The sequence below is a fragment of the Carcharhinus amblyrhynchos genome, chromosome 12 (assembly GCF_965287045.1).
Source record: "Carcharhinus amblyrhynchos chromosome 12, sCarAmb.v2.hapA, whole genome shotgun sequence".
NCBI lineage: Eukaryota > Metazoa > Chordata > Chondrichthyes > Carcharhiniformes > Carcharhinidae > Carcharhinus > Carcharhinus amblyrhynchos.
In genome coordinates, this window is record NC_137335.1 from 48967350 (window position 1) to 48984486 (window position 17137).

Genomic DNA, 17137 nt, shown 5'->3' on the forward strand with positions numbered 1-17137 from the left:
TGCGCTGTCGTGTGTCATGAAGGCCGCCTTGGAGAATGCTTACCCGAAGGTCAGAGGCTGAATGCCCGTGACCACTGAAGTGTTCGCCAACAGGAAGGGAACAGTCTTGCCTGGTGACTGTCGAGCGATGTTCATTCATGTCAGACTTTTTACTATCTTTTTCTCACGCAATGTGAAATGCAGTAGCCTTGTATCTAGGTAGAAATGCAAATAAACTATCTTCAATCCCAACTCCCTTTAATCTTGGAAGTAAATGGATGTTTTACAACTGCCTCCAACTCGATACCAGTAACTACTTTTATGAGACTTGGGGAGACTCCATGTTGATTGATGGCGTGCTCAGAAACTGCTGCTGTGGTCTATGTGTGAATATCATACCTCAACTTCTGAGTAGTCAAGCAGTCTGCAGAACTGATCAAATTATTTTGCTTTTATCAAACGATCCCATAAATTTGAGTACCATCCCAAAACAACCTTATAAAATTCATATTTGTAACACTACCAAGATGTTGATGAAAGGATGTGCTCTGAGTATTACAGGTCAGTGGGAAGGGGCTGGACTTTTTCTTAGTTGTAATGATCTTGGCTTGACATTTGTGGTTAAAAATACGCTGGAAACCCATCAGTTGTTTACCGTGCAAGTGAATAAATAAATTTTAAAGGAAATTCAAGGTTTTAAGTAAAATAGTCAGCAGTGGGAAATGCCTATCCTGAAGCACAAAGTTTGCCCCTCTGATTAGCTAAATAGTGTTTTCCTTATTTCCTTTTTTACAGGATTTATCCCATTAAGGATGTTCCTATAGAGAGCGAGGCACTCACCAGATGGCTGTATCAACGGTTTGTTGAAAAAGATGAACTCTTGGCACATTTTTATGAAACAGGTGAGTTCTGCTGAGCTGCTCAAGCTGTGAAGACCTGAAATTTTGTTTTATTTCTGAGTTATGGACTTTATTGTATGACCTTTTATATTGTACTGTCCTATCAGTACAAACCAAAGCTCTGTTTGCTTTGCCATTGGTCTTGGATCATGGCTAATGGACTTGAATTTATCAGCACTGGCTCCCAGGTCCTGCAAACTTTTGCAGAGTTGGGATCTCTTGAAACTTAAACTTCTAACAGAGTTAAACAGGGTAGAAAGAATGTTCCCAATTGTGGGGGAGACCATAACTAGGGGTCATAGTTTGAGGACAACGGGTAAACCTTTTAGTACTGAGGTAAGGAGAAATTTCTTCACCCGGAGGGTGGTGAATGTGTGGAATTCACTACCATCAACTGTAGTTTAGGCCAGAATGTTTCCTGATTTCGAGAAGAAATCAAGGGATGTAGGGGGAAGGGAGGAGATCAGGATTTTGAATTTGATAAAATGAATGGCATATTCCTGCTTCTAGTTTCTATGAAAGATGTAATTGCATTAGAAGCAGTTCAGTGAAGGTCCATTCGATTAATTCCTTGGATGAAGGGTGCTTTTTTTTTTGAAAAAGATTGAGCAGGTTTGCCCTGTCTCAATTAGACTTTAGAATGAGAGATGATCTTAGTGAAACGTACACGATCCTAAGGGGACTTAACAATGTGGATTGCAGAGCTAGATGACACCATTTAAAAATTAGGGGTCTCTCATTTAAGATGGTGATCAGGAGAAATCTATTCCCTGGGAGTTGGTAGCCTCAGCAATCATTGGAGGCAGGATCATTGAATATATCCAAGGTTGAGTTAGATGATTTTGATTGACAAGGGAATCACAAAGTGGAGTTGAGGTCACAATTAGATCAGCCATGGACTTAATGAATGGTGGAACAGGCTCAAGGGGCCAGATGACCTACTGCTCCTAATTCTTGTGCTCTTGTGGATAGCCTGGTGGAGAACCTTCAGGTGGTGGCACGGTAGCGCAGTGGTTAGCACTGCTGCTTCACAGCTCCAGGGACCTGGGTTCGATTCCCAGCTTGGGTCACTGTCTGTGTGGAGTTTGCACGTTCTCCTTGTGTCTGTGTGGGCTTCCTCTGGGTGCTCTGGTTTCCTCCCACAGTCCAAAAATGTGTGGGTTAGGTTGATTGGCCATGCTAAAATTGCCCTTAGTGTCCCGAGATGTGTAGGTTAGAGGGATTATTGGGTAAATATGTAGAGATATGGGGATAGGGCCTGGGTGGGATTGTGGTCAGTGCAAACTCGATGGGCCAAATGGCCTCTTTCTGTACTGTAGGGATTCTGTGATTTCTGTAAGGTATCATTAAACTGTCACCACTATTTGTCTGGTTAGTGCCATTTGCCTGTTAGCCACTCTGTGCTCTTCATTACGGATAAGAAAACAAAAATGAAGTTGGAGATCTGGAGAATTAGTGCAGAATGAAGCTAGAGATCTGGTGAGGATGATTCTTCAATGCCTCAGTTTCTGTTGCTGGCTTGTAAGCAGTGCAAGCATGTCTAGATACTGTTCAAAAATGGTGCACAAATCTCTGACCCCATCAGCTGTGCTGAGTTGATATCTCTGTTCCTGTTCCAATCACATAATTGGCCAGACCCCACCTCTTTCATGTTAATGCAGCTGTCTAGCCATTCCTGTCGCTAGCAGCACTGCTGTCCACTTCCGGCTCTGCACCAGGACAACTAAATTCTGCCCTTTTTTTTCCAGGTTCTCCCTGAGGAGGATCCCATATATGGCAAAGTTATGCAGCACTACTGCTATCCTTGACCATCAAGCCAAGCTATATTGCAGACATTGCTCAGGCCAATCCAGAAGCAAGTTTTATATAATGCTTTATGATAATACTTGGGGGCAGTGTCAAGCAACAATAACTTCCAAAGTTATGAGCTTTGATTTTGGTCCTTCCTAATACAACAAATGGGATTTCTTACTGGCTACATGTGGTGTGACGTTCTGCAGTATTTGTATCACTCCCTGGACTCTAGGAATTTTGAGACCTAATTATAGTTAGTCTCTTGGGGAAAGTGCAGAGATGACAACAGCTGTGGCTCAATGGGTAAATGTACCGAGCAATACAGTACAGGGAGGTCTAGAAGAAGAATTTTAAAAATCATTCAGCCCAAAAAACATCACTAAAATTATTTGATTGATCTCTGTTGGAAGCTAGATAGATAGATAGATTAGCTGTGATGGTTTCAATGATAAAATAGCCAGGAGAACTGGGTTTCGTCTCTTATACGTGAACAGTGACCACACAGGTGAAGTACTGCATTGCTGTCTTCAAGGACTAAGGTCAAACATTTGGGGTGGGCAAAATTTTGAGCAGCACATCTTCAAAAGTAGCTTTAAAATTTACAACTGTTGAATGATATTTAGGACAAATATATGTACTGTTCATTGCTATCTCTGAAATTTGGGGAAGCTGTAAGGTTTTGCAATGTTTTTTGAATTGATCTTACATTAATCTTAAGAGAATTTCACCAAATTGTAACACAGAAGGAGGTTATTTGTACATCATCACTGTGCCAGTTCTCCAAATGAGCAATGTATCTCATACCATTCCGTACCCCCCCCCCATCCCAGACACCTTTTCTCCCCCATAACCCTGCACATTCTTCCTTTACAGATAATAATTCAATTCCCTTGTGAATGCATTGATTGAATCTGCCTTGCAAACCCTTATTCCAGAACTTAACCACTCTCTGCATGAAAATGTTTCTCATGTCTCCAATGCATCTTTGTCAATTATTTTAAATCTGTGTCCTCTCATTCTCCATTATTCTGCCAGTGGGAACGGTTTCTCTCCTTCCACTCTTGTCCAGGCCACTCATGGTTTCGAATACCTCTATCAAATTTCCTCTCTACCTTCTTCATCAACTTCTCCACACTACATAACTGAAGTTCCTCAGCCCTGGAGCTGATCTTTTTCTGTATTCTCTCTAATGCTTTCATAGCTTTTCTAAAATGTGGTGCCTAGAATTGACACAGTATTCCAGTTGAGTCTAAACCAGTGTTTTTATACAAGTTTTATACATCAGGAAGAGCAAATGTCCAAATACCGACCCTTGAGGAATTCCACCATGAACTTTCCACCAGTTCAAGAAAACATCTGTTTTCATTCAGCCAATTTTATATCCATCTTACAACTGTTCCTTTTATTCCACAAACTCTACTTTTGCTCTCAAGTATTTGTGTGATACTGTATCTTATGATGATGTAGTGCTTTTGGAAGTCCATTCACCACATCAGTCCTCGCTGTTAACTCTTCAGAGAACTCCAGCAGGTTAGTTAAAGTTTGCTTTTAACAAATATGTACTAACTTTCTATAATTAACCAGAATTTTCCCATATGCCTATTAATTTTGTGTCCAATTGTCATTGACAGAAGCTTCACTGCCACCAGTACTGTAATTGTTGATCTTTACAATTTTGGAACAACAGTGTACATTTGCACTCGTGAAGACTGGAAAATTATGGCCAGCACCACACCAATTTCTACACTCACTTCCCTCATTATCCTTGTATGCGTCTCATCGAGTCATAGAATCTCTACAATGTAGAAGGAGGCCATTCAGTTCTTCACCAATTTTCTGAAAGCTTCGTATCTAAGTCCCAACCAGAGGGAAACTATTAATTTAATACCACGGTTATGCCACCTGCCTCGATGCATAATTCCCTATTTTTGCCCTTTATCATCCCCACCCCTCTTCTTGCTGCCCTTTTATTATTTTGTATGCTTTATCAAGATTTTTGGATTCCTTTTAATGTTAACAATGAGTCTCTTATAATACTGTCTCTTTGCTTCTCTTATTTGCTTTTTCAATTCCCCTCTGAATCATGTATATTCAGCCTGGTTCTCAATTGTATTTTGTATCTGACATTTGTTTTGAGCACACTTTTTTTCTTCTTCATCTTGGTCTCCATTTCTTTTGTCGTTTAGCAATCTCTGGCTTTGTTTGCTGTCCTTTTCCCCTTTAGTGGGAATACACCATGCCTGGTCCTGAGCTATGTCTTTAAAGGTAGCCACTTGCTCAATTACTGTTTTTCTACCAGCCTTTGGGGCAGCACAATGGCAGTGTGCACTCGGGACCCGGATTCAATTCCTGGCTTGTGTCTCTGTCTGTCTCGAGTTTGCACATTCTCCCCATGTCTATGCGCATTTCCTCTGGTTGCCCAGGTTTCCTCCCACAGTCCGAAAGACGTGCTGGTTAGGTGCAGTGGCCATGCTAAATTCCTCTTTGGTGTGCCTGAAAAGATGTCAGTGTATGGAAACTAGGGGATTTCCACAGTAACTTCACTGCAATGTTAATGTAAGCTAACTTGTGACAATAAATAAACTTTGATTCCAATTCATCTAGCATAAATCCTTTCTTACTCTGTTAACTTTGGTTTACGTGATGTGGAGATGCTGCCGTTGGACTGGAGTAAACACAGTAAGAGGTCTCACAATACCAGGTTACAGCCCAACAGGTTTATTTGGTAACAAATGCCACTAGTTTTCAGAATGCTACTCCTTCGTCAGGTGAGTGGGGAATTCTGATCACAAACAGAGCGTATAAAGGTACACATTCAGTTTACAGAATACTGATTAGAATGCAAGTCAAGTCTTAAAGGTGCAGACAATATGAGTGGAAATAGCATTAAGCAAAGGTTAAAGAGATGTGTATTGTCTTCAGACAGGACAGTAAGTGAGATGTTGCAAGCCCAGGCAAGTCATGGGGGTTACAAATAGTGTGACATGAATCCAAGATCCCAGTTGAGGCTGTCCTCGTGTGTGGAACTTGGCTATCAGTCTCCGCTCAGCAACTCTGCACTGTCATGTGCCATGAAGGCCGCCTTGGAGAACGTTTACCTGAAGATCAGAGGCTGAATGCCCTTGACCGCTGAAGTGTTCGCCAACAGGAAGAGTCTTGTCTGGTTATTGAGCAGTGCCATTTATCCGTTGTAACTGCATGGTCTCCCCAATGTACCATCCTTCAGGACATCCTTTCCTGCAGTGTATCAGGTAGACAACGTTGGCTGAGTTGCAAGAGTATGTGCCATGTACCTTGTGGATGGTGTTCTCATTTAGATGATAGCATCTGTGTTGATGATCTGGCATTTCTTGCAGAGGTTGCTGTGGCAGGGTTGTGTGGTGTCGTGGTCACTGTTCTCCTGAAGGCTGGGTAGTTTCCTGCGGACAGTGGTCTATTTGAGGTTGTGCGGTTGTTTGAAGGCAAGAAGTGCAGGTGTGGGAATGGCCTTGGTGAGATGTTTGTCTTCATCAGTGACATGTTGAAGACACTGACGAAGATGTCATAGCTTCTCCACTCTGGGGAAGTATTCTATGATGAAGGATACTCTGTCCACCATGTCCTGTGTTCCTCTTCTGAGGAGATCGGTATGATTTTTTTTTGCTGTGGCGTGTCGGAACTGTCGATCGATGAGTCGAGCGCCATATCCTGTTCTTATGAGGTCATCTTTTAGCGTTAGGAGATGTCTGTTGTGATCCTCCTCATCTGAGCAGATCCTGTGCATATGGAGGGCTTATCCTTAGGGGATGACTTCTTTAATGGGTTTAGGGTGGAGCTGGAGAAGTGGAGCATTGTGAGGTTATCTGTGGGCTTGCAGTACAGTGAGGTGCTGAGATGCGTGTGTCCAAGAATGCAACCGATTCCGGAGAATAGTCCGTGGTGAGATTGCTCACCTGACGAAGGAGCAGTGCTGCAAAAGCTAGTGGCGTTTGTTACCAAATAAACCTGTTGGATTTAACCTGGTATTGTGAGACTTCTTACTGTGTTTACCCCCAGTCCAATGCCAGCATCTCTACATTATGACTACTATTGACACCGCAAACTGCCGGCTCCAAGTGGAGAGGATCTCCAAGAAGATTGTGCATATTGACTCAGACATCAAGTTTTACAAAGATGCAGGAAAGCAGACAAGATACCGAAAGAACAATCACTGAAACAACTATATGATGACATCAACAAGTTCCATCCCACCACCAGACTGTCCATGGACTATTCTCCGGAATCGGTTGCATTCTTGGACAATGCATCTCCATTAAGGATAATCACCTCAGCACCTCACTGTACCGCCAGCCCACTGATAACCTCACGATGCTCCACTTCTCCAGCTTCCACCTAAACACGTTGAAGAAGCCATCCCCTACGGACAAACCCTCCGTATACAGAGGATCTGTTCAGATGAGGAGTATCGCTATCCTGTCTGGAGACAATACACATTTCTTTAACCTATGCTTAATGCTATCTCCACTCATTGTCTGTCTGCACTTTCAAGACTTGCTTAGCAGTAAAGACTCACATTCTAATCAGTATTCTGCAAACCTGAGTGTGTGCCTTTATACGCACTGTTTGTGATCAGAGCTCCCCACTTGCCTGACGAAGGAGCAGCGCTCCGAAAGCTAGCGGTGTTTGTTACCAAATAAACCTGTTAGACTTTAACCTGGTGTTGTGAGACTTCTTACTGACTTTGGTTTACCCCAGTTAATTATTCTAACTCTGCATTGTTCCTTGTCCTTTTACATAATCAACCTAAAGTTTATGTTACCGTGATCACTGTTCCCTTAATCTTTCCCTGCTGATACTTGATCACTTGGCCCGCCTTATGCTAGAATAAGGACTTGCAGTGCCTCTTTTCTCTTGGGACTGAAAGCATAATGTGGCAGAAAATTTTCCTGAATATCAAGAATTCTTGCCCCTCTCTGCCTTTTACACTACTACTATCTCGATCTACATCGGGAAAGCTAAAGACCTGCCTTCACTCTTTATAATAACTTTATAATTCTTGCACCTCTCTGTAATTCCCTTACAAATTTGTTCCTCTACATTTTTCTCAGTTGGAGACCTATAGAATACACCAAGCAATGTAATTGCACCTTTTTTGGTTCCTTAGCTCTAGCCAAATAGATTCTGTCCTTGCTCCATCTGAGGCATTCTCTCTCTCTCTCTCTCTCTCTCTCTCGTACTAAAGGGGGGAGGAAAGTGAAGATAATTGCAGTGATAGCGCAATATTTGAGTTGCCTGCTGCCCAGACAAATTGGCACCACATAAAACAAAGCTGACTTTCAAATATACCCCTTATAAGAAACAGGATTAAAAATACATTTCTTGAAGGCACAGTATCATCACATTATGCTCACCTGTGGTACTAGAAGTAATTCAGAGCTGACTACTTTTGAGGCCCACCTCGCAAATTTCCTACCTAGCTCCCTAAATTCTGACTGCAGGATCATATCCCTCTTTCTGCCCATTCCATCCATACTGATGTAGATGATAATGGCTGACAGTTCATCTTTCTTCTTCATGATGCTCTATAGCCATTCAGTGACATCCCTGTCGCTGGCACCAGGGAAGCAACACGCAATCTTGGATTCACAACCACGGCCATGAGGTGGGATTTCCAGGCCCAACCTCCGGCAAGTGTTTTCACAGATAAAACAGGAAAATCTGGAGGGCTGTTGATTTTTAACAGCTGTCCAAATTTTCCTGTCCTGCACATGACAATACCCATCATTGTCACGGCCAGAAAATCCTGCCCGCAGAAATATCTGTCCATTCCCCCAGCTGTTGTATCTCCTATTATTATTGTAAAGGGGAGCAAAAAGAAGATTTGAAGAACATTTGAACCATTTTTGGTGCCATGGAACTGGCTTGAGTTGCACTCCCCCTATGAACCATCACTGATCATTCAGAATCAGACACCAGTTAAGAATGAAATGCACTTGGAAGATTCCTGTATTGCCTGTCTGCTGATTCTTGGATACCTGGTGGTCACCCATTTCCCCCTCTCCCTGCATACTGTTAAACTGTAAGGGTGACTACATCTATAAAATGTGCTATCCACGAAGCTCTCAAACCTCACAGATGCACTGCAGTGATCCCAGAGCACAAGCAGCTGCAACTGATGACAGTTCTTACATGAATGGTTATCCATGACATGGAAAGCACTGGGAGTTCTTGTACTGCACAGGATATATACACTAGAAGTTGGAGCAGCCCTACCATTAATATTAGATTATAAACCTTACTACTACTAATAAACCATAATACTGTTAATAAATGCACTACTTTAGTAACCAAATTTAAATTATAATTTCCTAGATCTAATTTGAAGCAAGTTCTTGAGCTTCAATAGAAAAATACTCACCAACCAATCACTTGTCCAGTTTCACCTGGCATTGCAATTGGATTTGGAGTCTCCCACTGATCTTGTAGTGGCTCTCTCTCTCTCTCTCTCTCTCTCTCAGTCCCCACTGTTCTCTTATCCCTCACTGTGCTCGAACTTCTCCTGCTGTTCTCACAATGACTCACTCTGTGTTGGATGATGACATGTGAATCATTTCAGAGAAGGAGGAAATGTCAGTCCTGTCCTTAGGAAGTTTGTATCCTGTTCACATGTCGTACAAACCTAAAAGTCTCCACAGACATGTTACTCTTTTGGGTGGAGGAAAAAAAATCATATTGGCGGAAGGCAGGAGCAATGTTGATTTTGGAAGGGGGTTGTATTAAAATTAAACGGAATATGTTTCTTTTTTACCAAATTATTCAAAACTGGGAAAAAAAACAACTTTTTTTTTTATTTTTCCGCAGGAGCATTCCCACCTCCCAAAGGTCAAACAACAGCAACTTCCAGAGCTATGACCCTTGACCCACTGTGGCTCTTCCTAGTACAAATAATGGGATTTCTTTCTGGCTACATGTGGTATAACGTTCTGCAGTATGTGTACAACTGCCTGGGGCTCTAGGAATTTTGAGAACTAACCATCGAATTAGGACTTGAACCCAAGCACGTATGTCAGTATCCATGTGTGAATGTAAATGTTTCTTGAAGGATGATAAAAAAGAGAAGGATGGATTGGTTGCCTGTCATTTTTCGTCAAGATTTTTAGACTCAAATTTAAAATATTAATTCAGATCAAGTCTGAAACCTGGTGTTAAGAGATCTAACATGTTTACATGGTCCTTGAAAAACCCTCAATGTTCAATTATGCTGCATATCTACGATATCCTCTTTGAGAGAAAAAAGTTGGAGAATACTTTGTTGTTGCAGTAAAAACCATACCATCACTTCCTATTGCTTCAGGAGGCAAAATTGCCAACAGACAAGACTGTCAGGAGGAAGCCCATATCTCCTATTTTTCCCCACATTAATATGATCCAGATGCGAAACTGGTCAGTGCTGCCACGTTTTATGTATTTTTGGCAGTAAAAAGTTTTTGTTCCCCTTAGCGGTAATTCAGTATAATTTGTGATTCATTAAATGGCTACTGGTCTAAAGCAACACAAATTCACAGGTCATTTATTGTGACATTTTGACATTTAAATAGTTACAGATAAAATAGGTAGGAAAGCCGAAAACATGCTTCATTCTAGTTCTAGAATGTATGATATATTTTGAGTATAAGTTTAGTTGAAATGACCAAATAAAGTGATGTAGCCAATCATGAAGTACCTTACAGTTAGTAAGAAGCTGCTAGTTGTAGTTAGTTCAGGACAATTGCAGGCATTGCTGTTGCAGAATCGCCAGGCTGTCAGCACGGAAAGTATTTGTTGCAAAAGAGAAACAGCAAAAAAAAGTTCACAGTTTAGTTAAAAGTACAGGACATCTGATAACTTTTACTCTGCTCCTATATTGAACTCACTGAATTTGTCTGAATCTTTTATTGCACATATTCTGCTGTTTAGTTGAATTGTGTCAATGTTACTGATGGATTGTGTGAATTGATGCAGATGATTTTTAATTTTGATCCATAAATCTGTTGAGTTTGAAGAAATATTTTTGGTTGTTCCAATTTAATGCTTGGAAATCATGACAACTTGTTCAAAAGATGAAAAAAGACCTGTGTCCCGATTCATCTCTTGAACTTCAATATTTCATCCCAATTAATGGGCTGGCAGCTGAGGCATTAAGGTGAAGTTTTCACTGCCTGACATGGATTCTGCCACCCATTTAGGAAACCAGTTCCATTGCTCATTGGCCATTTTGGTAAGCAAAGTGGCTCACCTTAGGAAAAGGGAAGATGCATTACTATGTATTTTGTTTTTTTGGGGCTGGAGGTAGACACACTGGTATATTTAAGATGTGTGTCTTAAATGAAAATGGTCAATGTAAAAAAAAAAGTAAAACATTGACAAAACGAATCTTTAATTGGTGTTCTTCCCCTTCCAGTCAGAAATGAAGGAAGTGCATTTGCAAAAGTCCTCCTTCCTGCCTAGGTGTTTTAGGAACCTAGGAGATATCTGTGCTTATTTATGTTGCTGGGAACACGTGGTCTGTTGCACTCTGTTCCATTTGTATATCTACCCTTTCCCTTCAAGTGTGCACCCAGTCAGTTAAGTATTGTACTAAATTGGCAGTAAAGTTGTGAAGAATGCTTCCTGTTCTTTACTGCAGTAAAAGGTACCATGGAGGTGACAGCCATCAAAAAGATAAATGCCCTATTTTGACCAGCCAGCAATTTAAAAGTACTATTTGGTGACCAGTCAGCATGTGCTTATGAATGAGTATGCATCATAAAGTAAAATATTTAATAGAGAAGTTTGGAACCCCTGAATGAAAGCTGCTCAAACAGCATTCCTTCGAAACCAGAGTTGCAACAATTTAAAACACAACAGGATGGGTGAAAGGGAGTTATTTATTAAACGTGATATGGCATAGTTTGAAAAAAAAAGAGAAATTATAGAATATAACTACAGCAGATTGTCATATGTTGAATTTTTTGCAAAACTCAATCTGTAAATGACAAAATTATGTAATCATTCTATTTTTCTCTCACCTCCGATCCCTGTGTTGCCTTTTGTAAGGAGACAACTCTGAACTTCATAACCCATTGTCATGCATCAGCTGAATCTTGGTTACACTGAATTATTGAAAATTGAATTGGCTGGTCTGAGTGTATTGCACCTTTTTCAAACAGCTACCTGTTTGGTGTACTTTGTTTCAGTATTAATTATTGTTACTTTGACTTGTCTGAAATTCTCATTCTTTCAATCAAGTAGCAGTGTGCTACAGTAAAGCTGCAGCAGGAGACTACAGATATCAAAGTAATAAGAAATTAGTTGCTGAGGCCTGCTATATGCCACAAGGCAGTACTGTATTCTTGCTTTTATAATTTTGGGGTTGTCAACACACATAGTAAAGAAACAAGTCTGACTTGTTGAATAATTAATTCTTTATTTAAGTCATTGTATATAAGGTATGAGGCTCTAACACGTTTGGCCTTTGTTCTTGAATTACATTACATGACTTGAGATTGTATGTTTTAAAGTGTCTGTATTTCTGCTTTAAGAAGTAGAAAAAATGTTGAAATTGTTTGTTTAATACATCAATGGTGTCCCAAAGGTTCAAATATGGGTTTTATTTTAGAAATAAATACAACCAAGTTTTTGCTACTTCTTAATAATCGCTATGAGCATTCTTAATGGAGTTGCACTGGCTATAACCTTAGTCAGGCCTATTTCTCGGTAACAAGACAGTGCAACAATGCATTTCTTATGGGTAGAACCAATGATTATGGAGGGCAGAAACCAACTTGACACCTCACCTGGATCGCGCTGTGGACTAATTTTCTCTTTCCTTTAGTTTTCATGTGGCAATCCGCACATCATTCACAAATCAATCAATACACTCCAGCCTTCAAAGTTCAGTCATCCTATACTGGCTAATGTGGATGTGTGTCCACTGTTCAATTTCACTGAAGCAACAAAAATGAACTTAAAGTTTGTCCTTTCCCACCACAACCCCAATTTCTGGAACAGATCAACAAAAATTACATTATTTGGTGTGGCTGAACATTTGAGGTTTGAGCTCATCTTTCAGGTCTTTGTACTGCAGGAACTCCTGTCCTGAATTGGTTTACACTACATCAGAGGAATCCCTCTTCTTGCCTAGCTTCTGGACACCTGGAACTCATAACTGCGATCCAAACACCTTTCCGCAACACCTATACCAGGATGACTGTAATTGCCTCAATATTGGCTCTTACAGTTACTCAAAACATGCAATGTGGAAACACATTAGAACAAATACAAATATATAAATGGGTTAAAATGTGCAGTAATGGGATTTTTTTTATAAATAGATCTGGCTACAGCATTTCAGAAAGGAGAATCATTTGGAAGTCTGCAGCTAATATAAAAATGTTGTATATCTCCATCCACATAGGTTTTGGCCCTTCAAAATTTTATTGAATATCAGTTACTCACCAATCCATCCATTTTCTTCTCTGATTTGTGTTTTTAAAAAATGGATTTGAGGGAGTGGTGGCGTGTACCACTAAAAAAGATTGGAATATCAAAGACTCATTTAGCTGGGAGACAAGCCAGAGCAGTTAACTTTTATAGCGGAGCTATAAAGAATGAGGAAATTAGCTTTGTGTCTGGTCATGGTAGGTACTTCTAGTGTGTTATTTTATAGTATACTTTTTCCAATTTTCATTTTGCTTAATGACATTGATCCCCACAGAAATGGGGAGAATCTTACCACTTCACATTTATACTTTCATATATAAAGATTTATTTCATTGAGGTCGGGGAAGTGATAGAGAAAATGGCATTAGATTTAATAGCCGTTTCCCCCCACCCCTCCGAATTTTCCTTGAAAAATATTTCACTCCCCTTGCTCCCTGGCAACTTGTGGAATCCATTTTTCTGGAAGTGTGTTTTTGCTGAAGTAATGCTGCTAGTTCACACTATTTTTCTTGTAAAATATTTCATGTTCTGAATATTAATCTCTTGTGTGAAGAAATTAAAAATTCCTGTAAAAGTCCCACATTAATGGATAAAAAAAGACAAGACTCCGTATCCAGGCATGTACCAATTCAACAGGAAGCATTCAAAACCACAGATGGGAATATTAAATCTAAAACTACTGTTTGTTTTCCAGAGAGTTTACAAAAAAAAAAGTTAATGCTACAAACCTGAAACAAATGAATTTTAAATATTGCTGTTTATTTTCTATGAGTCCTGCATAAATATAGTTGACAGGTGTTTGAATTTTACTCTTGCCATTTTCTTTTAAAACATGCTGTTTACAATGTTTTTAATCTTAACTCGTACATAAATCCTCGACCAGGTTACCGTCGATGTCAAACTGCAAAAACTCTTGATAATCTTTGTACCTAATTGTATTCATTGTTTTACAACTATTGTATACTAAAATATGCACAGAAGGGATATTAATAAAATATTACATTAAAAATGTATTGATATGAATACTACTTTGCCATTTCTAAAGTGAACTTTTCAAGCCTGCCATGTTGATAAAATCCCTATGAGGCAGATATATTAATGGGGAAATAGTTTCATAACTAGGTGGCATGTTGTGTACAGTAACATGTGCCTGACAGAATGTTGGTCAGTTCAAGGCAGAGATCGATATTTTTAAATTTTATTCTCTCAGACTCCACTATTAAGGGGAAAAGCTGTAGAATGAATCAGTGTAGCCATATTCATATTTGCTAGTTTAATCAAAATCAATAAATTTTTTTACCCTCAGACAAGACAGTTTGTAGTTCATTCTGATTGTCTATTAACCTGTTTTAAAGAACTGAGTTGTAGCATTTATGTTATGGTTAAAGTCTTTTAACTTAAACAGAAGAATCTGGAAGACTGTCAGCTTAATTATACCCACAGTTATTAATAGAGTAGGAAAAGTCCATTTTAAGCTTTATTTGTACATTCATGTATTTAACTGAAAGGAAATCATCCTGCCACTCTTCCTGTCTCTTCCATCGCACACATCTCCCCCCACCCACCCCCCCAATCTTTAACTGCAGGTTCCCACAGAAATAGGTTTCTGAATTCATGTTGGTTTGTCATTGATAATTCTAAGAATGTTCACGGATATGAAATTTGTGGAAACAGTTAACATTTCAGGTCACGGTAATCCTCCTTGTTTAGATTTTGAGGATTGAATTGCAAGCGCTCAGGGCTGCATTGGACCTGAGCCACAGGTTAATCATCTCTGATTCATGTCCACCTTCGTTGGTTCAGCGGTGTCAGTCATGTAGGCATCCAGAGCATCTTACCATTATTCAGCTTGACCAACACTGTCCTGTGTTTACTTATACAATAGCTTATCCAGAGATGTAACAATAGCATCCCCATGTGATCAGGCCTGGATGTTTCATGCCTTTATATTTTTGCGGATTTAGTTACCACATCATTAAGGTGCTTTATTCCGTGGTAAAGTGAACCCTCAGCACAACAATTAAGATCAGACTCTGTTACCTCAGGGAATCGTAAAATCCCTATGAGGCAGAAGAGGCCATTTGATCTGTCGAGTCAGAACCAACTCACTGACAGAGCATTTTACCCAGACTCTATTCCTATAAACCCATGTATTTACCCCACTTACTCCCTAACCTACACATCCTAGGATACCAAGGGGTAATTTAGCATGACCAATCCATCAAACCTGCACCACGCAGATACCGAGAGAACATGCAAACTCCACAGTCATCCAAGGCCAGAACTGAATCGGGTCCCTGGTGCTGTGAGGCAGCAGTGCTAACCACCGTGCTCCCCTCACCTTAGCTTAGTCAGAAAAACTATCTTTCGCAACATAAAAGCAAGGAATGCTACTCAATGATTTGGTTTATCTCGACTGCATTCTGCTCAATATGTGGGGGCAGAATCTCATTTTTTAACTTCTGTCTAGTCTCAGTTGTTAATCAAACAACCATGAAGTGCAATCCACCAACCTAATTGACCACAGCTACATCAACTGAAGAGCATTAAAGCAGGAGTAATGAGTTAACATCCCTGGAATGTTAACTATCTTTCATTTGCCTCCAGAATATGAGCCAGATGCTTGCTGGAAACTTTTATCTATGCCTGCTATGTTGACCTGGGAACTCAACTCTGAATGTTGGCATAGTATAAAATCGTGAAAAGTGACACCCTTGTTCTAGAGCACAATGTTATATACAGGACAAAAGCAATGGTGAATTGAAGTGTGCTGATAAATGTACTTCTGTTTTCTTCACAAATTATGGATAGTACAGGGACCAGGATCTGATCACTAGTAGGTTATCCATACATATCCTCCTGGGAATAAAGCATTTAGTATTTCTGAATTCTGGCATAGGCTTATTGATACATTATTTTGACTGCATATCTGTGGTAACTGAAAGGATTGAGGCCAATTTCCACTATCCCTGAATCAAGCTCTTCCAGCTTGTGGTCAACTTTACACTCTTTCTTGCCCTCATTCCAATAGATAGCCTCTAGCTATGTGCCCACTGATGTTCAAGTGCCCTTAACAACTGGATTCACACCCTCTCTACAACTATGTCCAGACCTTGAATGATACTCAAAAGTGAACTTCAGCCCACTACAGACATTAATTGGATATTCAACATCGATTCCTCTCTGTCCCTCCAAATTGCTGCCATTCCTGAGTATCTGAAATTGTGTCTTAGTTGCTGCTCCAAACACAAACCCACAGTTTACATCTCCCTTTGTTTCTTCTCTTGGCCAATTTCCTGTCATGCCACTTTCCATTTCTCACCTCTCTTTCTCTCCCCCCCTGCATACCATAATCCAATCCAATTTTCCTACAGCTGTCTCTGGCTTGAATTCTTTCAATAAGGTCACAGCTGTCCTTGGGTCTATTTGAAGAATGCCCAGAGGCACAATGCAACACTTGTTACTGCACCCTTATGAGTAGCAATGCTGCTGCAACATTCCCTTGTTCTTCCTGTGGTGAATTGCATCAATATATTTCTTGCCAATTCACCCTACCCACCATCACTGTGATTCTACTAATAGATTAAAAATCATTGTCCCTTTTTTTTCTCCAGGGTACCTACCACACACCAAATCATTTGCCAGCTTGTTGTGGACAACTCAATGTGGACATAATAGGCTGAATTCCCCCCAGGAACAGGATAGCAGATTAGAGTAGCAACAAAATTAGAATCATAGAATCCCTACAGTGCGGAAAGGAGGCCATTCAGCCCATTCGGCAATGACTCTAACAGACCATCCCATCCGGGCCCTTCTCACATATCTCATTCACTTACCCCCACTAATCCCAGTAATTTACACATCTTGGGACAATAAGGGGCAATTTAGCAAAGCCAATCCACCTAACCTGCACATCTTTGTGGGAGGAAACCAGATCACAGGAGGAAACCCACCAAGACACTTGGAGAAATTCAAACTGCACATAGTTTGCCAAGGTTGGAATCGATCCCAGGTCTCTGGTGCTG

General features: G+C 40.3%; 1 protein-coding gene across 4 annotated transcripts in view; it reads left to right on the forward strand.

Moving 5' to 3' along the window:
* lpgat1 (lysophosphatidylglycerol acyltransferase 1) overlaps nt 1-14135 on the forward strand; it is a 100326-nt gene extending 86191 nt beyond the window's left edge. For all 4 annotated transcript variants that reach the window (XM_080200489.1, XM_080200488.1, XM_080200486.1 and 1 more), the window contains 2 exons: nt 775-881; nt 9513-14135. In XM_080200489.1, coding sequence (XP_080056615.1) covers nt 775-881; nt 9513-9667 — 262 coding nt within the window. In that variant the 3' untranslated portion in view covers nt 9668-14135. The remainder of the gene's footprint in view (nt 1-774; nt 882-9512) is intronic.
* The last annotated feature ends 3002 nt before the right edge of the window (nt 14136-17137 follow it).